The sequence below is a fragment of the Amia ocellicauda genome, chromosome 3 (genome assembly GCF_036373705.1).
Source record: "Amia ocellicauda isolate fAmiCal2 chromosome 3, fAmiCal2.hap1, whole genome shotgun sequence".
Lineage (NCBI taxonomy): Eukaryota > Metazoa > Chordata > Actinopteri > Amiiformes > Amiidae > Amia > Amia ocellicauda.
This window is the reverse complement of record NC_089852.1, coordinates 11,032,808-11,057,142: the sequence shown is the minus strand read 5'-3', so window position 1 is coordinate 11,057,142 and position 24,335 is coordinate 11,032,808. Positions and strand designations below refer to the sequence as shown.

The 24,335-nt window shown below is 38.1% G+C and overlaps 1 protein-coding gene across 2 annotated transcripts; it reads right to left on the bottom strand.

Annotated features, from left to right (window-relative positions):
* Positions 1-692: 692 nt before the first annotated feature.
* On the bottom strand, positions 693-24,241 carry rbm6 (RNA binding motif protein 6). Of its 2 annotated transcripts, XM_066698133.1 has the most exons (23): positions 24,171-24,241; positions 23,285-23,390; positions 21,158-22,775; positions 20,753-20,842; positions 20,351-20,420; positions 16,997-17,070; positions 10,602-10,676; positions 8,958-9,231; positions 8,442-8,599; positions 8,001-8,101; positions 7,713-7,776; positions 7,228-7,288; positions 6,960-7,042; positions 6,392-6,512; positions 6,085-6,176; positions 5,325-5,606; positions 4,735-4,887; positions 4,337-4,402; positions 3,348-3,569; positions 2,871-2,945; positions 2,546-2,613; positions 2,205-2,280; positions 695-1,966 (listed from the first exon to the last, which is right to left on the bottom strand). In XM_066698133.1, exons 2-23 carry the CDS (start codon positions 23,326-23,328, stop codon positions 1,862-1,864), a joined length of 3,972 nt encoding a protein of 1,323 aa, XP_066554230.1. In that variant the 5' UTR covers positions 23,329-23,390; positions 24,171-24,241; the 3' UTR covers positions 695-1,861. The 2 variants fall into 2 exon arrangements, with proteins under 2 accessions (XP_066554231.1, XP_066554230.1); XM_066698134.1 differs by lacking the exon at positions 4,337-4,402 and having other exon boundaries at positions 693-1,966.
* Positions 24,242-24,335: the final 94 nt, after the last annotated feature.

Here is a 24,335-nt window from a genome sequence, read left to right as displayed (position 1 = left end):
AGGATTAAAAACAATAGAGCATTACAGCACTGCAAAATACATCATGTCTTTGGGAGTCCTCCAACTTCTTATGATAGCTGCCTTCTGTGTATTACAAGGTTTCTTTTTTTTTTCTCCCCAAGTGTCAAAGTTTTTAATATAACGCTCACGAAAGGTGAGGGAGCGTGGCACTGTCTAATGTCAGGCTCGGTGCCCAGTTTTTGTAGGCGCCATTATGGAAGCCTTGTCTGGCAGTTTCGCACGCACATGTCAGTTCTCATCTGAAACCCCCCCCACCCCAAAAAACAAAAACAAAAAACCTGATATTTGGTTCTCGGCTCAACTCAGGTAAAGAGAGCCGTTCTGTGATACTGATTGATGATCCCTGGCCTCACAGCTGAGACCACAATGTTAGTCTCTCCTGAGGTACACGGGAGGTGAAAAGTTAAAATCAACAAAACATCCAATTACTGGCCTACAAGTTCTCAAGTTTAAGATAAGGCCCATGTAATTGAATGTGACATTACCAGGATTACAATTTCAAATAGAAACCGTAAAACTAACGTGTGCAGATTTTTTACTATATTGGCCAATTAAAAAGAATAAAGCTGCAGGAATGGATAGTAGAATTGCAGATAGTTTCACAAACCCTGGTCAGTTGCCTCGCACTACCTAAATTAACATTGGATAGTCCAAGACTAGTGTTAATCTGGGTCTGTGAAACCAGTCTTTGCATCTAACTGAATTCATTTATCCAGATGCAAGGATTAGTTTTCAGTTATGGGCTGAATTTAAAGATTGAGCTGCTACACATACACAGATCTAAAAGATTATAAAATGCAATTTCCAAAAACTCACATCAATTGTTCCAATAACAAACAATTACATACATAGTGAGAATTACTTCAGTGCATCATGCTCTCTGCTGCCTTCCTTAGGAATGGAGGTGAATTTCAAGCAAAATTCATTTAACTGCATTCTGAAAAAATGGTTATACTGCCATCTGTCTTTTTACAATGGCCACTACATATCATAAAGAAGATGGAGAATTCAATGTGATGCTACTAATTTCAAAACCTCATTACTTCAGGTCTTCCAGTTGAACACCATTTTAAGATCAACCTTTGCATAATTTAAAATTAATGACAGGCTGAAATATCAAATGTTTTTAAGATCCAGACAAAACATTTTTTTTAACCACTTTAATTAAAAAAAGAAACTAAACAAAAAAAGTGTACACATAATACAGATTACAGAGCACATCTGAGAAAAAATATATATAAAATGTAAAAATTGTTTTGTGTTCCAATAACTGAGAAACAGACAATTCAATTATTAGCGTTGCTGACACCAGCCAGTGGCACGTGAACCAGGATCCCAAGTGTAAAGTCTGGACATCAAGCAAGTCTCTCCATTTGGCTGGATGGATACTCCTAATAAACAATAATTGTCAGTTGCTGAAGTGTGGTGGTTTGGATGCAAAAATTGTGATCACAGTCCGCTGCAAACCCTGACATCAGTGAAGGGCTGGTCCTCTTCAAACAAGAAGACAAATGATGCCTGTCAAAGCATTCACATTCTAGCTCCTCTGCCTCTGTTCTCTGGGCACAATGTAACACTGTAACAAGGTAGTCTTCTAGAATGTTTCTGTTTACAACTATAGTAAGGCAAATCCATTAGAGATGGTTGATAGAAGGGCACATTTCTCTGCTCCATGGGTGTGCAGAGGGAATAGGGTTTAAAAAAACTCTTAAACCCACTATCCAGTTAAAGCTGAGAAAGACTCACTCCCACGGGGAAGTATTCCTGTGGTGTCTTCAAGACGATTGTCACACAGGGAAACATCCAGAATCTGGGGAAATTAACAGCGCACTCTTGCCAATCACTCCAGTTCCTTGTAGCGGGCAAACATGGCCTTGCGCACAGCCTCCCGGTACGTCGCAGGGGTCCTGACCTGCATGTCTGACCCCTTCTTCTTCTTCGGAGACTAAAACAGGCAGAAAAAGCTCACTCAGTTACATCATCGAGTAAATGGGATACTGAGGAAGTGAACTGGGTGATCTACAATGTCTTTGAACGTCATTTTTATGAAGGTTACGGATATATTGGTAAATGAACCACTAATTAAAGAAAGTTATGCGAGTGCTGTAATCACACTTCTTTACAGCTACTCTGTTTTGTGGAATCTGCAATCAAACATTTGAGACAGAGCATTTTCCTCTTACCTCAAACGACTCGTCGTCACCAGAACACGACTTCATCCCACCTGCTCTGTGCATGCGGCCCCCCTTCTCCACCTCGCTGTTAAACACAGTGGACAACAACCTCATTATTACCAGGTTTATCAGAGTTGCTATAGAAGTGATGATCCAGCACCACAATCACTCAAATTAATTCCTGTCTTTTATTTGACAAAAAGTGACAATTACATTCTACAATGTTCAGCTTTATAATTGAAATCTCATACACCACATTGACTTTCTGAAAACAGGTTCCTTCAGAAACACAATCCATGAAACCCAAGGCTGTACCAGGACAATGTTAGCAAGAGAACAGAAATACTCACAATGATCCAGAACCCTGGTACTTCTTTCGTTTGGCCTCAGGAGAGCCAGACGGATCTCTGGAATTCATCTAGGAAGGTAAATATTTATCAATAAGACAAACTATTCTCATTGGTAGGACGTTCTGTAGCTGGGATCTGGGAGGTGTGCTGAAGCATTTTTCCTTTTCATTTTTGGAATGGGGCAAACAAATCTAATTCAACCTGTACCCGTAAAGCAGCAGTTTGCCATTTCAATAATACGTTTGAACTGTTAACAGCAGCTGCCTACAGGCACTAAAGACAATCTGGAGTTTTTTATGTTAATAAAGGAACTCCTGTCACTCACCTCTCTCTCCTGGGTTTCAAGAGCCTCCAGTTCCCTCTTTGATCGTTTGATCTTCAGGTGGATCTCCATGTTTTGCTAACATGACCAAGAAAAAGTTTACTTTGTGAAAGTCCCAATATGGATTGGTCAACTTTGTTTATTGTACAATTGCACTTTTTGTCTTTAAATCAATTTAATACAAAAAAAACTTAGCAAACCTAAAAACTTACCTAACTTGATCAACCACTTTAATTTTACAATACAGAACCCTGCATGTGACAAAAGTTAAATGTGCTTTCCATTCAATTCTAAATATAAAGTTTGATTTTATATCAGTAAAACTTAAGTTTAAAAGAAAATAATTTTGAGACATGAATTAAAGACTTCATTTTTAAAATGGAGACTCTGCTTAATCTGAGTCACGAACAGGAGAAGAATTCGGTTCACTGATGGAAAACTGATTGGGCATCATGTAATCTAAAAGTCTCCCTGCAGTACCTTATGGAGATCAGACAGCTTCTGGTGTCTGACCAGGGCATCTTTATTGGGGAACTGCCTTCGACAGAGCAGGCAAGCCATCTTCTTCCAGTCTGTCAGTTTGTCCTCCTTCTCCATGGGGCTCATCATCACTCGGGGCTCTTCCTTCTTCTCATCCTCCTCCTCCTCATCACTTCCTGCTCCATACTCGGACACCAACATCCCCAGTGAGCCTAAAGGCCGCTATATAGAACAAGTCAGAAAATGTAAAGTGTGAAAGCATCTGGCAACAGTCACAGCAAACACCTACTGTGTAAGAAAACAAAAAAGCTTAGAGACTTATAAAGTGCACAGCAGGTTTCGTGTTTGCTCAGGGCTGGAGAGTGTGGACTGGGTTTCAGAGCAAGGAAAGGTGCAAACTAATCTCATAGCAAATTTCATATCTGCTGTTATGTCAGGGCTGAGATTGAAATTGGGAAGAGTGATAGACACCACTGAAGAAAGAAAAGGTATTGGACCACATTACCAGTAGAAAAACAAACTGTTAAGCTGTTGTACTAAGCATAACGGAGTTTGTTCTACACAGGTGATGAGCTTGTAACATGGAAATAAGCAGAAAATTAAAAGGTACAGTGTAAAAGGTGTTCATTAGAGGAATGTGATCCTTCAATATGTCGACTCCGAAAACTGTGCATGGCTCAGACACATAGTATGGGGAACAAGGATGGTAGAGCAGGACAAATGAGAATCTCACAATCGTGATTACTACATCTATACTCTGAAATATCCATTAAAATTACTGACTTAATAAACGTGGAATAATGTTATAATCGATTATGGGTGTAACCGTGGATTTCTTAATCTCTTTCAGATTAAAAAATATATATATTAAGAAGGGTATAATGAATTCTGTTAAAGTCTGTGACAGGCTCATTAAGGAATATGCTTTTCTTTTCTCATTCTGCAAATTATCAGTGATTTTTATGATGGGTAAGAACTCAGCCCCATACCTTTGGGGCCTTGTCTTCTTTCTTTGGTGGAGCAAATGGTTTCTTAAAAATTTCATCTGCTGTGCTCTAAGGTTCAGAAAAGACAGTCAATGAACAAGAAGAAAAGTAAATGTAATTCTTAAAAGTTGCTACAAATTATTCAGCACTAAATTCAGAATTTATAAACAAAGTAGTAAACAAAAGCATTTTTTTATATATATATATATATATATATATATATATATATATATATATATATATATATATATATATATATATATATATATATATATATATATATACACACACACACACACACACACTTTCGTACATTCTAATAAAATGTTAATTGAACTGCAAGACTTCTATTTACAGAAGAATTACAGTTTATAAGCAGCAGCTTATAGTCCACCGCTCACCTTCCGCTCAAAGATGGCGAAAGCAGCGTCTGCCGCTTTGGAGGTCTTCCTCTCATCGCTGATCCCCGGTGGCTTCAGCACGGGAGAGGGGGCACGGACACTCTCCTTCTGACGGTTCTGAATCTTGGCCCAGCGCTCCATATCCTTCATGATCTGCAAATTAACATTTTCGTAGTGTTATTGTTCTTTGGGGAATATTCCACACATAACTGGGCTTTTGTTCTCTTAACTGGCTTGTGAAAAGCTATTTCCTGTATTGAGGTCTGTCCTAAGTGAGACGGCAGTGCCCTTGCATCAGGTCCTCTAAAGAAATTACAACACTTCTGAGTCTACATTGTTTTCACTGACACAACATGTGATTCTCTGCCTGTAGAGTTGTTAGATATGCATGAAATATAAAACACCAGCACAAGCAAGGGCACATCACTAAGAGCATAATAATGGAAAGTCTTACATTTTTAGCTCCATACAAGCTAGACTGACATACCTCAGCTATAATATCTGAAGCAAGGTTGTGATAAATGGACTAAGGTTGCATTTGTGAATGAAACACCTTAAGAAGCAGGCCTGGAGACTAGGGTTTCCTGTACCTTGTGTGCTGCCAGGCTGCGAGGTTTGTCATCTTTCTCCTTTTCCTTTTTCTCGGGTTTACCCGCTGCCTCCTCCTCCTTTTTTTCCATCATAGCTTCTTTATTTTTCTCTGCCTTCTTGTCTTGCTGTGCCTCCGAAGGCAGCTCTGCTGGGGGGGCAGCTGAAGGGTCCAGCTGGGCGGCTGGGGGCTGCGTCTCAGTGGTGTAACCAGGGACTGGAACATAGTCCTTTCTGATATTGTCCCAGTAAAGGTACTGCTGAGTTTCAGCATTGTAAAAATACTAAAAATAAGAGGGGGGGGGGGGGGGGATTAGAAATTGTACTTTAGATAAAAAGAAACAGTTTTTAGAACTAGGATCACAGATCAATCTTGAAGCTAAATATTTTATATGGAAAATGGAAAATAATTTGCCAATTTAAGACTTTTAGTTGGTTCCACTCCCTATGGACAAAGGTCAAAGAGTGAGTTTGTTTATCCATGTCAAATACCTTCTTTGGGTCTTACAAAAACCTATAAAAGACTCTTGAAGTTCACCCACAATTCAACATTAACTATCTGGACTGGGGGGGGGTAGAAACATTTCATTTTCAATTCCAGTATTTCTGAATCACTGCACCTGAAAACTACTCTGACATACACAGAGAGGCACCTAAGGTTTGAAATCAATCTTCTCCAGTATATACATTTCAAACCTTAAGATTTATAAGAGTGTATAGTGTGGCCAAAAATATATTGTTCATGCTTTCAAAAACACTTACCCTAGAATTCGGGTCATAATAAAGGGTGGTCTGGGGGTCATAGTAGAATCCAGAGGTGGCATCGTATAAATATGTTGACACATCTGGGGCCTCTGCAGAGAAACAGGGTTGTTTTTTTTGTTTTTTTACAGCAATTCAAAATACTGCCAAAAGCATGTTGTTAACACCAAGAACAAATAAAATAAATGAATCAGATCAGATGTCCTGCATATATTAGGGTACAGCCAAGTGACTAGATCTTGTTTCTAAATGGGACTTTATTATTATTTGTTTTTAATGTTAATTTAAAAAAACGTATTGCACTTACCAAAGTCATAGTTCCCAGAGCCATCTCCAACTGGAGCCACACCGGTTGCTGTGCTGGAGGTGGTGGTAGCTGCGGGCTGGTAGGACTGATCAGCGGCAGCAGACTCTAAATGGCTGGAAAGCTGGATAAGAGAAGTTGGCAACTGAGAGAAGGGCTCTTTGTGTGTATATTTATGTATTGGGGTGTGGGGGAGTAATGTACATAATATTGTGACTCATATAAAGGTAATTGTTTATGTTAGATATTTAAACTTACTGAATTGACTAAAGATCTCATTGACTTTGGAAAGCATCTACACCAGGGGTCTCCAATAGATTGCTCGCGTGACATCAGAGTGGGTCTCACCAAATAAATTATAAAATACACGCCCCACCCATGCACATCGCCGCAGAGAAAATACTGTCAGCTCCCCCCAAAAGGGACCACCGCGGAGATCCATATCCATAGTCCACAGTAGCTCTCATGTACAAAAGGTTGGAGACCCCTGATCTACACCCTTATTAAAGCACAGATAAACTCAAAATGCCATTCAAGCAGGCCCTTCCCTTGCCTGGACTTGGACACTTACCTGATTTATGTGAGGGTTCAATGCCTGTAACTGAAGATCAGAGTTCAGTTTCCCATCTGCTGTGGCTACTACCGTTGAGTCCCCTGAAGATGCAAATTGTAAATTGATCTCATGATGTACTAAACACAAAAAAAGTGTGATCCTCTGTTTTTTCTTCATCAGATTGAAAGACCTCTGATTAATCTCTACAGGACCGTACACACCGGTATTAGAACTGTTCATAAATGTAGCAGAGCACTGTGATCCAAGAGCATTAGAGAAACTCTACCTTGAACAACAGCTGGGATCCCAATGGGCGTGAGAACTGTCTGGGAATAGTACTGCTGTTGCTGAAAGAGAAGAAACCTGTTGAAACATACTGCTAGGCCTCAAAACTTATTTTATTACTCAACTGAATTCAGTACTGCACACTGTCTCTACTACAATGCAGTGACATAGTACTAGATTACATGGTCAATGAAAATCGTTTATACATTTGAATTAATACTTTGATAACATTTATCTACTACAATGATCCTTGCAATTTAAATTTATTTTTTGGGTTCTTCCTTTGCTAAATACACTTTTCCTTTATTCTATTATTTATTCTTTATTTCCTTTATTAGGAAAATAGTTATGGTATTTTAGTGTAGCAAATGTAGATGTTTACACTTCTTAAAAAGTTAAACATGGGCATCTTACATCAACACAAACAAAAATGACTGGCAGCTTTCTTCAAAACCATAAGTTATTGAAAAGACCCTAAACACTCACCTCTGCACTGAGATCAGGATATCCCAAGAGTGAAGTAGACATTTTTTCAAAGTCTTTCTTGAAACTATAGAAACAAAAAAAATGGTTTCATGAGATTAAGGGTCTACTCCAATTTCATATCCTATATTTGACTAATCAAGAGTGGTTGGGGGAGCATTTACAGAATAAAGAGAAGGCACTATTCAACCAAGATGCTTTCCAACCACATAATTATTTAAAGAAATATAACACTATACAGTATTTATCACCTTCACAGTAAATGGAAAATAACCCCTGGAAATGACTAACCTTTGATTTTTTAAAGGTCTTGCTACTTCCACATGTACCCTGGCACCATCAATTATTAAAGGCTGTGGTTTAGTGAGGAGCTCCACTAGGCGAACCACTTGCTGCAAAAAGAAAAATAGCTACCAACACCGTCCGGAATACAGAACTTTACAAAAATAGACAATAGTCATTAAATACAAAAATTAAGAATTAGATGCTGTTATATTACCAGTTGAAATGTAATACCACCTCCTTAAAACATTTCACAATGTAAATATGTTAAAAGAAGTCTGACTAAGAACATCAGAATGCATTCATAAATTAACAATACTTCATACAATCAGGCTTGAAAGCATTTGGATTTTTTAAGCTTTTTGTACAATGAGAGAAAGAGGGGATTAAAACATTATGCCATGTGTAATAGGCAATTGCTGGGATGAAGAGCCAGGGATAGCGTTTTACCTCATGCGAATCCATGTCTACGAAGCAGAAACATTTGGAGCCCATGGGTTTGCCTCTCACTAGACGCACATTCCTCTCATCCAGATAGGCAAAAGGGTCCAGAGCCTTCAGAATTGTCTCCACTGTACAGGTGGGCTTTACGTTTTTAATAATCATGGCTGAACACAGAGAAGAGAGAGAGAATAAAACATTACCCATGATCACGTTTCCTCTTTGAGTCACCCCACCTGCAGTCTTTCAAATCTAATTCAGATCTTAAAATCTAATTCAGCACTGTTGAACAAGTACTTATGCAAGTATGTAAAAATGATCACAGCGGGTTAAAGAAAAAGGTTATGGGTAAATCAACAAGAAACCTTCCCTGTGATTATTTTGTCCTCGTCACAGTGAAAGTTTGGCTAATCACATTACTATGTGGCAGGTAGACGTATAATAATCACCTGTGAATGTGTGACACACAAGAAGACTGATCAGAGTTGTTTAAATCTGAGATATGACTCTTTCATTGGTGCTTACTCTTGCTCTCCTTGAAGATTGGGTCCATGTGGCGAAGTGGGGGACGCGAGCTCCACGCCCCCCAGGGTTCCACAGACTGTTGGTCCACAGGCTGCTGCCAGGAGTCCTCGGTTTGGGGGGTTTGAACCCAAGAGTTTTGGGGGAACGTCTCCACAGATTGTGAATGTGTGTCCTCAGGAAGGGCCTCTGGGGAATTGGAGTCTGAGGGAGCTGGGACTGGCCCTGGAATTGGGGGTCGGGCATCCACTGGCTTAGGCTCCTCAGGCAGTGATTGCTGTAGCAAGCAGAGAATTTCACAGACTAAGGTTAGTAAGACCTGCAGAACATGTTTAAAAGTACGGACAGGTGCACTTTCACCGAACACAACATCATTTACTGCTTCACTGATTGTTAGTAACCTCTTCCTTCTCAATGTGGTTGCTTACACTACCTTCTAGTGATGTGCAGTTCGCGAACGATTCGTTCTTTTTGAATGAATCATTTTGGTGAATGATGGGAATCGGATCCGTGTCCGCATTGAATTGTCTCTTTTGATTCACCCTGTGAACAGCAGCGGCGCTCAGGAGCCGGTGACCTGCCTATCAAATCTCGTTCAATGACTCACTGACTCTCAGTCTGGCGGATTCGCTCGTCCTGACAAGTCGTTGAGTGCTATGAAACTGAAGACCGTATGTGCCATGTTGGTTCCAAATTCCCTCTTGCTTAGTGCATAAAAAAGAAATATGTATGAGCCAAAATGGCGTCAGTTACATCATCCAGACTGAGTATCGACTACTGTCAGAAAATGAGATTAGACGTTTATACAATATTACATACTGTACATAATGTGTGTGTGTGTGTATTAGTCTATATTCATTGGGTACATCTGCCAAACAAAACAAAAATAATAAATCGCTATGAGGTCTGTTTTTGTAATGTTTTATACACATGAAACATTTTGCACAAATTATATTTAATACTTGCAAGTCATCTTGAGGTAAATCAACAAAATGACCTATAATAGTAATTTTTAATATTATTAATAATAATTGAGATACACCTATGCGTAAGACATTTATGTAACAATTATTATTTCTTAGCAGACGCCCTTGTCCAAACAATATATATTAAATTTAATTAGATTAATTGTGTTGGCTAAATAATGTTAATGCTTCAAACTGTTGTTATGTCTGGGATTTTAAATATCTATTTGTCAAAACTATATTTAATTTAAACCAGTCAAATTTAGACTTTTCCTGGCTTTTGTGATGTGCAGTGAACGACTCGTTCTTTCCGGTTTCAAGTCTATCTAACCAATCCTGATTTGGTCTACATTGGTTCGAGTCGCTGAATCAGTGAACGAAATGAATCGATTCACCAAACTGAACTGAATCAAATGAATCGAGTCACTAAAAAAAAAAAAAAAAATCGAACAGCCCATCACTACTACCTTCGTGATACCTAAAATGAATTTGTCAGAATTGTCACGTGAATTAAAACACACAAGGAAAATAAGCAAATCCTGCCAAAGTAAACTATCCTGTTTATGTTGAACATGCTTCATATGGACTCCTCAGCAGCTGCGGGTTATACATATGATATTATTAGGTGGGAAATGTATACAATCCAATGCTTAAATAAATATAAACATCCAGAGTAACTTACAGAAGCATTCTTGCTGCTCCAGTCTATCTGAATGTATTGCATTAGCACATTTTTGCTGCCAATCTTCAAGGACCCCTGAAAAGAATGAACATCGTTAATTCACATTTAGTCTTTACTCTTGGGGCTGCAAAAATTATATACATCTAATATTTTAACTTAGCATGCACTATCGCAGCTCTACCCTTTTAGAGTGGTGCGATGCACGCCAGCAATCACAATTGGCTTGCCCACAGTTAAGGGCATAATAAGCTAAATATGTTCAGAGGAAATTGATGTGAATAACTACTATTATTAAACTGTACTGTCAGTGGTTATAAAATGTTAGGAAATTGACAGAAATGTTCAGATTATTTTTTGGCCAAGTTCATTGGAGTGCCATTCTTGCTCAAATGGATCCATTTAATGTCATCCAACTATTCATGGAAATGCCATAGTTGTTGCCTACCTCAACGAATGAACTACATTGATATACATATATATGTAGTTTTCCTTCAAGTCACATCATGCTGAGAATTAGATTAAAGGAAGAGCACACTTCCAAGAAATAAGACTGAATTATTACTGTGGATCTGGGTGAGGGATGATAAATGAAAATTGATCAATCCACTTCATGATCAAGGAATGTAATGCGTATTTCAAGGTCACAAATATGTAAGTTAGTTTAAATGTCTATGGATAAATGCTTGTACTTGTCCAAAGCATAGGAATCCATTCTTGATGAATGTCAGTAAAATATGTTATGCTTCATCTGGGAAAGACTGTTTGAAAGCATTCCATACTAGTGAAGCAAAAGGGCTTGTTCGAGCATGCAAAGGGTTTCTTTCCTGAAGGGCAATCTCCATTAATGCAGAACAGTTTATACTAAACAGATATCATGCAACATAATTCAGATAAGATATGACAAGTACAGACAAAGTGCCTCAATGACAAAGTAAGGCTCGGTCTTTTTTTAAACAGTGATTTCCAAAGATTTCTAAAAGTTCTGTAATACTTTTGGATGTTTAAATAGAATTCATTCGAAAGAAAAACATTGCTGGTTTGTGGATGATTTAAGACTTAAGATTTAAGCATGTATACCAATTTTTTTTTTTTTTTTTGGCAAGAAATCTTGAATAAAATAAAACGTAAACTGTGGGAGAATCATATTGTTATCGGCAGTGTAACAGTTTAAAATATGTTTGTTTAACCATCTCCATCATGATACGAACCTTCTCTCATCAACACATGCCATAACGCCATATTGATAAAAAGCAGAAGCTCATACAATATAAATCAATAACCAATTATGTTGGGTACTGTAGTATAACACACAATGGCTATGGCATCTGCTTAAACCACATTTTGAATAATAGTTTACAATTCCAGGATCACTTCTAGTGATATCACCACTAATAGAGATTTATCTAATTAATTAACCATTTCAACGTTTTACCATTTGCATCCCCATGGTGGAGGCTCTCCTTCAGCAGCACAGACCCAAAACCCTGTGCAAATTCATCCTTACAATGAGGACAAACTTCAGCTACCACTGAATTGTGTTTGCTTGGACACAGGGTGAAAACTGAATTCACACTAGCTGCAAGAAGGGTCTTCAAAGTGGAAAAGAAAACAATAAAAAGATAAATAATTGTTTCTTTGTATAGATCCAAGCACAATTGGAAAAACATTCTTGTCATACCTGCCGATGTTATAATACTGATTTGAAAGGTGAAGATATGGTGTGCGCTTTGCTTTTTGAAAACTTACTGTTAGTAGTTTTGGATGATGGATTATGCCACTACCATATAAACTCCCACTGGAAACATGACTATACCCAAAAACCTTGGATGCTGGCTTTAAGCTATGAAAATAACCAACTTAATTAGATGGGATAGCAACACAGAATCACCCTTGAATGTTTAAAAATGCTTGTATCTAGGCGTATTATATAGCGATGACTAACAAATTATGTCCAACTTCTATGTCTATGGTCTTTGCTGGAAAAATCTCAAATTTATTTTAAAAAGGGGGAGAGTTGTCAGATGGCAGGAAATTAGATTAATGAGCTGTGAAATTAAAAGTTGGTTACTGTACTGCAGTGCCAAACTATGTAACCACATGTCTGGTCATTTATTTCTACGATACATTTCTTTGGGAGCTGAGGAAATTCAAGCCTCTGGCCATAGAAAAACTGCAATTGTGTTACCAGTTTTTAAGAAATATCATTAATGATAAAAATCTATTTTACTATTATTTTCTGTGCTGCAATGGGAATGTGTTAAGTGTACCCTTTACGAAGAAATTCCCAGTTAATTCAAGTTTTTTCCAAAAGCTGACAAGTGACCTAGTACAGAATTACTGTAAGTAGTGTTTTCAATTCCTGCTTTTTTATTATAAGTGTTAGGCGATACCCTTGAGGATTGGGTGGGGGTCTTGGAATTTGACTGAGACTACATCTAACAAAGTCAATTGTCAATCATATGCATATTCAATTGCTACAATCTATTATCTTAATAATTAATATATGTATTCTGTATTCATTCTGTGGACTTGGATCTGTATGGTTACTCAATTCCATCTGCTCGTAAAACACATTATGTACATGTGTGCATAATAAACAGAATATGAAAATACTAATTCTAGTTTGACTAATTTGAAAGAAAAGAAAAAAGGACCAGAACTTAAACAAAAAAGAAAACAAACCAAATGTTCATACCAATTTAAATTGGACCGCTTACCCAATAATAATCTTAACTTTGAACTCATTTTGCAGTTGTCCTTCACAATACAATAAAAACAAAAGTGACCCACACAACAAATGTACCTGAAGACCAACATGGCATCTGGATTTGGGGAAATGCCACAGAAAAATTACTGGAAAGCAGTGTTAAAAGATGCTGAAGAGAGAGCATCACGTGAGATTCCGAAACAAATAAATAAACATTTCCTTGCTCGAAGTAACAAATGTGAAGACAGTCTCGCAACCCCAAAAAGGAGTCAGCCAAGTGAGAAAGGGGCCAAGAAAATTTACCAGCTACAAGAGAAAGGGCATTTCTCAAAGAAAGGCAGGTGAACTTACATCATAGTAGCACATACTGTACATTAACAGGATGTGACTATGCTGATATCAAACTTAAAGGCAGGTTTTACGAATGCAGTGCCATTAAAATTGCAAATGTGATGCACAAGATGAAAAGCGACAGCATGTAACCACAGCCTGTATGGCTTTGCCTTTAAATGATACTGGATACACAGCAGCAGCAAGTGCACCAACAGCAAAAGAAGAAAATGTCCCAAACTGTTGTGTGACCGAAAGGAGAAATGTCACATTGCAGCACTACACAAGTACCTGGGAAGTGACAAATGGGGACTTGCCAAACCCTTACGATCCCAAAGCTTGTTTAATGCTTCATGAGGACAACTGATTAGTTTGGAACTGTGCACAGATTCCTTGTTGTTACACAGTTCAGCGGAAGACGAGGGATCTGCTCAGATCAAGCTCCAGACTCACTTGACATGAGGCACAAAGATGGAAAACTGAACTGCAATGATGGAGCCATCAGTACGGTTTATCTGAAGGAGATTATCAAATTATCAAATCTGTCCATTAGTGTACATAGCTACAAGATCGTCAAACCCAGGCAAGAAAAGCATCAGGCATGACAGGGGGGAGACAAGAGGAAAAAATAATTTGGCCTCCTGCTCTCCAAATAAATCACAAATAAGCACCCCTATCCTTCAGTCCAGGACACTGCCAAAAATACACCATTTATCATTTCGTCAATTAAGTCTTAAAGGAGCCTATGTGTGTGTAAGGTTACCACTTTCCTGTTAACATAGGCACCATAGTATATTTCTTAGCCTAACTATGAAAACACAAACACTAATAAGAGCCAAATTCGCTTACTTTTCAAAAGAAGGGTTGGTTTAATCCTTCAGACCATCTAAGCATTTTCCCTTTGGTTTCACTGAGTTTCTGACATTTTAAACAAACCTGAAAATGTTTTGGGTTTGTTTTTTTAAGATAGAGACAGCAATACCAGTTTCAATTATCCACACATTCGCACATTGTCTCAGATACAAATGTGAACATATAAGATACTTCATTGAGCATTATGAAAAGCTTGAGTTTAAACAAAACACTGATCAATATAAAATAGCCAAAATAGACAATATATAATTGTCAGTCTACAAGGTTTAATCTTAAAACAAAACAAAAATATATATAACATTAAAATATCTAACATAAAAACAGCAATTAATCAGCTCACAAATCACAACATCCCACTGAAACTAAACCACAACATTAAAAATGAGCTGCTTTAAATTTGTCATGGCTGAAAGATTAATCTTCATAAAGCATAATGAATGAAGAAGCTGAAATGTAAGGATGCCATAAATGAAATGTGAAAGCAAAAAATATTATGGACACATCATAATGCCTAGGCATTCGGAAAATGTTGCTTCTACACCTTCAACCACATACAGTGCATCTGGAAAGTATTCACAGCGCTTCACATTTTCCACATTGTTATGTTACAGCCTTATTCCAAAATGGATTAAATTCATTATTTTCCTCAAAATTCTACAAACAATACCCCATAATGACAATGTGAAAGAAGTTTGTTTGAAATCTTTGCAAATTTATAAAAAATAAAAAACAAAAAAAGCACATCAGTATTCACAGCCTTTGCTCAATACTTTGTTGAAGCACCTTTGGCACCAATTACAGACTCAAGTCTTTTTGAGTATGATGCTACAAGCTTGGCACAACTATTTTTAAGCAGTTTCTCCCATTCTTCTTTGCAGGACCTCTCAAGCTCCATCAGGTTGGATGGGGAGCGGCGGTGCACAGCCATTTTCAGATCTCTCCAAAGATGTTCAATCGGGTTCAAGTCTGGGCTCTGGCTGGGCCACTCAAGGACATTCACAGAGTTGTCCTGTAGCCACTCCTTTGCTATCTTGGCTGTGTGCTTAGGGTCGTTGTCCTGTTGGAAGATGAACCTTCACCCCAGTCTGAGGACCAGAGCGCTCTGGAGCAGGTTTTCATCAAGGATGTCTCTGTACATTGCTGCATTCATCTTTCCCTCGATCCTGACTAGTCTGCCAGTTCCTGCCGCTGAAAAACATCCCCACAGCATGATGCTGCCACCACCATGCTTCACTGTAGGGAGGGTATTAGCCAGGTGATGAACGGTGCCTGGTTTCCTCCATGACGGTTGCCATTCAGGCCAAAGAGTTCAATCTTTGTTTCTCATGGTCTGAGGTGCCTTTTGGCAAACTCCAGGCGGGCTGTCATGTGCCTTTTACTGAGGAGTGGCTTCCGTCTGACCACTCTACCATACAGGCCTGATTGGTGGAGTGCTGCAGAGATGGTTGTTCTTCTCGGAGGTTCTCCTCTCTCCACAGAGACATGCTGGAGCGCTCAATTTTGAGTGTCATGGCAAAGGCCACTTATGTACATGTGATTTTTTTGTTTTTTATTTTTAATAAATTTGCAAAGATTTCAAACAAACTTCTTTCATGTTGTCATTATGGGATATTGTTTGTAGAATTTTGAGGAAAATAATGAATTTAATCCATTTTGGAATAAGGCTGTAACATAACATGTGGAAAAAGTGAAGCGCTGTGAATACTTTCCGGATGCAGTGTAGGTCTATTACTACCATGGCTTTTAAACTCTCCAATCTAATTATCCAAAAAATAACTTCTACAAACTATCAAAGAACCGAATTGCACTGCAACACAAAACAACATTCTCAGCAGAAAATCACCTTGAGAGGCTGTTGCAAATTGAAGACAAGTCAATTTGCACAAAAAAAAAAGAAAACAAACTTCCTACCATCTCAAAATAAAAGCTTAAAAGAACATCCTTCTTATCACTCATTCTTCTGAAAATTGATTGATTAGCCCAAACTTATTCGAGCAGGGACCCTACTTCATAAAATATTTAAGGTAAAATGTTTTCACTTGCTGAATATAGTCACATTCTATAATATCATGCCTTCTATCTAGGTCACCATCATTAATTAATTATCTAGCTGAAATCCGAGTTTAAAATCTGTTTGTAATCCTCACAGAACCCGTTAGAGATGTAACCAGTACACCCAATCAATATCACAAAGGTACTCTCTATTTTCCTTTGTGATTCTATGCCCAACTTACAGATAAGTCTATGAAACCATTCACCTCCTGTTCCTCTCTAGAAAACAGTGTCAGAAGAGACGCAAAATATATAACCAAATTAGAGCAGCTTCGGTCCATCATACTATAGCATCCCAACTGGAAAGCAACTACTCCCTCGCCCTCCCAACACCTCCCTCCATGCCTCCCTGAAGCCCATCCCTCCCACCCACACCCCAACCCGCTTCCTGCCCAGGGGTGACACCAGCCGTAGACCGATGAGGAAAGGCCACCTGGTTGGACTCCATGAAGTGGACTGCATCCTCGAGGTTTAAAAACTCCACATAGGCGGTATCGTAGCTGTAACCTGGGGACAGCATTTAAAATACAGATGGATCTGTGTTAGTGATTGTCATGAAAATTGCCAAAATAAATACATCTTAGAGCAAATACAAGAAAGAAAAAAAAAAAGTGCAGTAGTTGTCTTCCTATATATACTGCGAGGATGAAAAAAATGTGTTTTTCATTGAAATTCACGAAGGAACAGCAAGAGAGGCAAGCTGAGAACGATCAGATCGCAGAATGCTAGGACTGCTGTTCCTCCCAACCGGGAGGACGTTTCTTTTGATAAGCAGCGAGAACCAGAATTTCAAAAAAGATCTTCTGTAAACGGCAAGCTCCAGAAAAATGTGATACATACTTTTTATGGCCACAGAAAATGTTCTTTAAGCTCTGTGTTTTTTAATTAAACCACAGAACACTTTTCAAAACGGAGTCTTCATATATATATATATATATATATATATATATATAAAAAAATCGGCAGATTTTATAATAAAAGATTGAAATTGTATGAATTTATACAAAAAATAGGATGTGTAACTTCCTTTTCTCGTGAGGATTACAGCACTTCCCTAGATAAAACTTCGACATCTTCAATAGCTAATGTATTTATCGTATAAAATAAAGTTTAATTTGGAAACAAGGTTTTAATTTTATATAAGAATTTGATTGGTTTTCAAAATGCAGTTGAGTCATTTTTCAAGTCAAGAAATTAAAGATGAACGTGTTATAGGGTGAACAGTGGTCAACAGAAATACATTTCAGGTTGTTCGAAGGAAAACACAAGCGTACATTTGACTGCACATGACAGATATGTATTTAAAGAATCAGAAAAGTATCTCTTCTAATGTAAACAGTCTAAAGAGAAACAAATTAATGAATGAATATAACAGTATTGTTAACTGTTAAAAAAATACAAAATAAATAAGGGTGTTAAGAGACTCAGGTTGTCTTTTAAAAAGCATTTCCTTTCCTTTGCTTCCTTTGGCAATCAAACCTTGGAATGTCTTGCTTTTACTCCCTGTTAACATTCAACAGACAAATTTAAAGCCATTAACAGGGCTTTTGTGGCAATGATAACAGGAACTACCGTTCACAGTCAAAAGTACCGATTAATATAGTCACCGTACAAGGGCTAATGAAAAACTGGGGAACTCAGTTTGAACAAAGAGGTATAGGATATTAAAGTTTTAAATGTAAGAATACCTGAAACTTAAACTACCTGCCGATTCTGTTTCATCCTACTACTGCTGCTCATGCGCAAAAAGAAACAACTACGTGTTATGAAACCTAAAAGTCATATATACAGATTAATTTTTAGTAATTCAAACTATTATAAACCATCCCTCATGGAAACACATAAATGCAACTTTATTTAAAAAATAAAATAAAACTACAGAAAGACAGAAAGATAATGTAGAATTGAGACTGCATATTAACAAAATGCATAATGGCAAGCATGATCTAACCTGGAGTTCATCTTTACAAACTGGCAAGCCAGGCCTGAGGGGATTCCCTGGAAGATTTCCAGTTGGCAACCTGAAGAGGTTTAAAGGTCTCTATCGAAAGCAGATTTCCAGCCATTGAGTAAAGGCAAATTATCACTTTGTAAGTTTATGCTAGAATAAGGGAAAAGAATCAAGAATGGCCCCACTTTAAGCAAGACAGCATTTCATTCTTACCCACAGGAAGAAAGTAAGGCGAAGAATTTACGGAGTCAATCCATGAAGAAAAACAAGATTTACCTAAAACACTTCTATAGAATGGTTAAACTGAGAATATAAGTGCAAAAGGACACAAGCTACAGAAAAACATAAAGCACCGCCAATCACTGTAACCCACAAAACCCTCTCTCTCTCTGTGATTAAAACCATCTTTTTCCACATTCTTCATGACTGCATACTGTACACCTCAACACTGGAAAAACAACAAGCCTTTAATAGGCTAAATAACCAAGAAAAAGTTGCATTTAACAGTACAGATACGGTTGTTTCAAAAACTAACTACATTAAAGCAGACAATGACTGGGATTCCCCAAAGGGCAACACACAACTGGCTGAGCATTGCTGGATGTGAGGGGTGATTTATTGTGCAAGGATCCCACTGTGTGCCATACAAAAGCCATCCCTTTGGATGCCAAACGCCCATGAGCCTGTGTGATTACTGCTTTCATACCCAAACATTTAGCCTTCAGTTTTTAAGGATTTGAATGTTTAATTATTTGCATTTATTTACATATTTTACATACTAACACTTTTCAAACATCACCAAGTTAAATGTGTTACCATACATTTCAGATTTTATTTTATATATTTTGCCGCCTATCATTTTTTCACAGCACAGAAAAAATAAAGGTCAGGAATAAGTACATTGAACTTATGCAATACACAATGTATGAGTAACTTTAAATCTATAGTATGTATGTTAGTAGTTCTTAGAACAAAAACTTGACGGTAGAGATGATATCAGAACCAAAAAGAACTTTACCAAGTGGTAACAGCATTATCCTGCACGTGATGACTCTACCTTATGGAGAGGACCATAGAGGTTAACGAAATAAATATGAGAAACATCCGTGCGGTTCTGTAACAGTGAGAAGATCATTTTGCTCATTTATAAGAGAATAACCACTAAATGTAATGTAACTTCCATTTTCTGTCATTATCATGACATTAAGAACTTTTAACAAAGAGGCAACTCTGAGACTTGAGGTGAGCTGACCTATGCTACCTGTCTTTCAGAAACAGCTGCAGAACATACATTTATTCAAGTAAACTGTGGTGACTCACTGTAAGGGAGGTAGGGGTTCTTATATTTTATTATTATTTTTAAATCTATTTATTTGTTATATTTAGCAACAGTAATATATTTGAGATAGACCAAAAAGCGGATTAGAATACGTCCCCGTTTCAATTCATGTAAGCATTAAACACTGCTTAAATAAAACCTGATATACATGTTCATAATGGAGAGGTTTGTTTTTTGAACTGCCCTTAGCCAATTTGTTTTTGAACACCTTTGTTCAGTATACTTAAATCTGATTAAGCACAGAAAAATTCAAATGTATTTTACATCGATAGCTTTTATAAGCTTTACTTACAGTGCTAATTACAATATGACATTTTATTTTGGTTGCGATTGAAGAAATAACAAAACGTCTTTCTTTCGAATAAGAATAATGGCGAAAACATTTTAAGGAATAATCTTTGCCAATTCCTAAATGGCCTTTTAAAGGTGTCGGGTCGAAATGGCCTTGATCATTTATTTTTCCAAATCAGTATTTCTTTTTAGCCCTGTTTTCTCACCTGGAACAACATTCCTGATTTTCATGCCTTGCATCGGAACCCCATCACGCACAGCAAATGCAGAGAGGATCTAGAATAAAATACAATAAAATAAAAATGAATGGATTTTACAGGAAAGGAATTGCCATTACAATACAGTTTGTGATGGCTAGAACCATATTGCTGAAACAAGAAGAATTGAAATTGAACCTTAATGTTATATTTATTGCTAGCTCTATCAGGGATGGTTTATATACAAGATTCAGATATGTTTTAGTATTATGATACAGTGTCTATTGTATTTTCATAATAAAACGTAAAAATTAAAACCACCAATGTGTAATAATTTTGCGGTTCTGTGCACAATTAAATGAGGGTTTCTATAAATATAAGAACTAAGACAATTTTCTCTTAAGTGCGTACCTGTTCCATTGTGGCTGTCTTAGGAATCCCTGTGACTGAAATAGTTTTGGAGACCTTTTCCTGAAGGGATGCACTCCTGTAATCTTGATCCTTCAATTGGGGAGACAAAACAGGAAAACAAAGAAAACAAAAATATTAAATTGAATGTAAAGTAAATAGGGGGATAGTTCTAGATAAGTCTTCTGTTTTAAAAGTAGTAAAACTGCATCAGTTAAAGAGGAATTAAAAATGACTTGATCTTCTTGAGATAATATGCTGTTGCTGAAAGCAATAATTAGCAAACCAATAAGTATGCAAATAAAGAGATGAAAGCACATTAAGTGACACCAGATTAGAAAGGTAAATTCTACACTAGAAAGCAATGCTCTACATTCTGTTAATCTTATGAATGTTCACTGTCTTTACCTGAAGCCTCAAATCACTTGACCTAGGAGGTGGAACAGGCTTGGGTTCTTTTGATGGTTTTTCCAGCCCTTGTTGCTCCCCATGCTCATAGTCAAAGGTGTGACTAGATGCAAGCCGGTAATCAATATCTCTGTAGTCCTGATCCCTGAAGTCGTTACTCTTTTTGCCTTGGTACTCTTCAGGCCCATCTGATTTCTTTAATTCTGGCCCAGCTAACAGCTCCTTGGACTCTGGGAATGCAGAAAGATCACCTATGCTGCAGTGCTCTTGTGCTAAAGTTTCCTTCCCATGGGGAGGACCACTTCCCCTGAAATAAGCTGGTTTCTCTCTAAATGATCCATTCTTCTCCTGGTCTTTCGGGCCACCTTTTGCCTCCTCTCCAATTATGGAGTTAAGCAAGAGGGGTGCTGGGTGAACTGGAAGCTCTTTTGGGCCTCTGTGGCCAAAAGGTGGCAATTCTCTGCCTCCAATGTGATCAAAAGGGGCATTGCTCTTCCACAATTGGGAATCAAAGGCCTCTCTTTCAGGAGGAGCAAAACTACGGGGACCTTCCTTGAGCCCATGGAAATCCATCAAATTTCCTTCCCTTCCTGGGAATTCAGGAGCCTGTCCAGGTACTCTCTCTCGACCTCTGGGTTGTGAAATTCTGTCCTTCCCCTTTACAAAAGGAGGGCATCCCTTTGGTTGTGGCTCCATAGGGAAAGGATCTCTTTCGCCAATGTTCTGAGGGTGCCACTCATCTGCAATTGGCTTGGTTCTGAAACCCACAGGTGGATCCCTTTGTTCTCGGAATTCTCTGAAATTTCCCTCTCCACCTCTGAACTTTGGTCCATTCCAACACCCTAAATCTTTTGGCAAACCTGCTCTCCCCCTGCCGTCCAGTGGAACACCATCATTGTCCCTGAAACCCAAAGGGGATTCTTCATTCTCTCTAAATTCTGCAGGAGGTCTGTGTCTTTCTCTGAAGTCCATGTCAGAATCAAACCTCCCTCTCACATTCACAGGTGGAACACCTCGCCTCTCAAAGTCTCTTTGTGGCAAATCCATACTTAACCCATCTACATCTTCCACACCCATTCGAGGTCGCTCACTATCCCACAATTCCCCAAAACCTTCATCATTTCTCCTCATATTTAATGTATGACCTTCTCTACCTAGAATGTCCAGAGGAGGTCGTCTCCTGGAATCCACAGGAGGTTTGTCAAACCCTGGCATGTTCACTGGATACCTTTCCCTGTCTCTTAAATCCATAAGTGACTCATTGAACTCTTGCAAACGCACAGGCTGTCTGTCTCTCCCCCCAATATCTAAAGGATGCCTAGCTGGTCCCCTAAAATCTGGAGGACCTCTAAATCTGTTCCTCATTTCCATTTCATGTCTTCTTTCCATCCCAAATTCATTTTTTTCCTGTCTTAGGAAGTCCATGTGAGGATCGCCTCCTCTCATGTTTAAAGGTTCCAGATTTCGTCCCCTCATGTCTGGCGGATGTTCATGCCGGAGCCTCGTATCCATGGGTGGCCTTTCATTGGGTCTGAAGCCCATGTGCATCTGGTCTCTTCCCCTAAACTCTGGGAAAGGACGCTTTGGGACATCAAACATCTCCCCATGGTGGTTCCCTCTGTAAAAACAGAATTACATAAAACAACAAGCCACAAAAAATAAGCAGCAACCCATAGCTTAACCAGATAAAATATGCAAGCAAAATACAGAATATATTAATAAATGCCAATATGTAACAGAAATAGTGGCTGACACAAAGATGTATGGAAAGAAGTATGCTTGGAATAAGAAAAATAAATGAACGGCTCTGAGGACAAACAGATGTGCGACAAGCATTGAAAGAGTGAAAATATTAAAATGCAAGATATAGACAACAGAAGCAATCAAACGGATCCCAAGACATTAAAAAAGACTTGTAAGATGACAACATTAAAGATGGGAAGATTAATTAATAAACTTTTCAAGCATTACATGAAAAAGGGAAATTATAGATCGCAGCAAGAGGAAACATCTTGGGAGAGCCTTCATCCAGTTGTGGATTGATATAGGCTGATGATGATTATAGACAGATAGAGATATACACCCACCCACCCTGAAGGATTAATAAACTCATGTTAAAATACTTACCGAAACGGAGGCCCCCGAGGGCCAGAGCGGGGACCATCCCACATTTTCTCCAAAAGTGAGTCACTTCTATCTAGAAAGATCCTTGCCTGCCTTTTGATCTAAGATTCTTGGAGAAAAAAGCATACGAAAACAATACTAGTACTTGTAGATCAATACGAACTCTAAATTTAAGTCAGTCAAATATTAATGTAGCACAAAAGATACTGAGCATGATATTGAAGGCCATTTCTGTTGTAGCTACCTGAAGTTCATGTAAATACACACAAAAAGCAATACAAGATGATAGATAAAATTATGGGGTTACAAAAAGCAAGCATAGTGAATTAGCATCAAGCATAGAGAATGCAGGCCTACACTATTTATTTACACTACCATACACACCGCAGGACTGCATGTGGTGAATGTTCTCTAACGAATTGCAAGATTGCTTAATGACAGCACGATATCTAAACTACCCAGTTGTTATAAAAACTAAGATGCCGTTTTCGCAACGCATCTCCCTGTTGTGAAAAAGCACTGTGATCATCAGAAGCACCCTTGCCGGTAAATTATGCCAATGAATGATAAATCAAACACAGCTACTCATTTTAAGTGTTACCATATTTCATGCAAGCTCCTGCTACTATGTGTGCAACATATATAAACATCACGTAGTCCATATACATACGTTACAAATACCTAAATGATATGAAGACATCTAGTGTAAATGAACATGTCTGCGGGTGGCAGGTTTTCGGATCTCGTTTTCTCCATTACAGGAATGGTCCGCCAAGCTACCACAATACACGCTTAAAAAGCTATAGGTCTTCGTTGATTAACCGTGCTTTAGAGAACAAGATACAATTGAGAAAAGGGGTAAAAACGACGATAAGAATATCTCACAAACCTTTTGTTAATAGTATTATTATCGCCACTCTCTCTCTTGCAAGTTGAAAAACATGGAGTACAGCGGAAATAGGTCGGTCAGCCGGAAGCTAATGGACGTTTTCATTTGCAGGGCATGATGGGAGATGAAGTTTAGGAGCTTGTTTTGTGTCGTTTATTTTAATAA

Coding starts and splice junctions, on each gene's coding strand:
- rbm6 (XM_066698133.1), bottom strand. CDS start 23,328: ATGTGGGATGGTCCCCGCTCTGGCCCTCGGGGGCCTCCGTTTCG. Junction 7,777..8,000: donor AGACCTTTAAAAAATCAAAG/GTTAGTCATTTC, acceptor TTGTTTCTATAG/TTTCAAGAAAGACTTTGAAA. Junction 2,614..2,870: donor TTGAAACCCAGGAGAGAGAG/GTGAGTGACAGG, acceptor TTACCTTCCTAG/ATGAATTCCAGAGATCCGTC.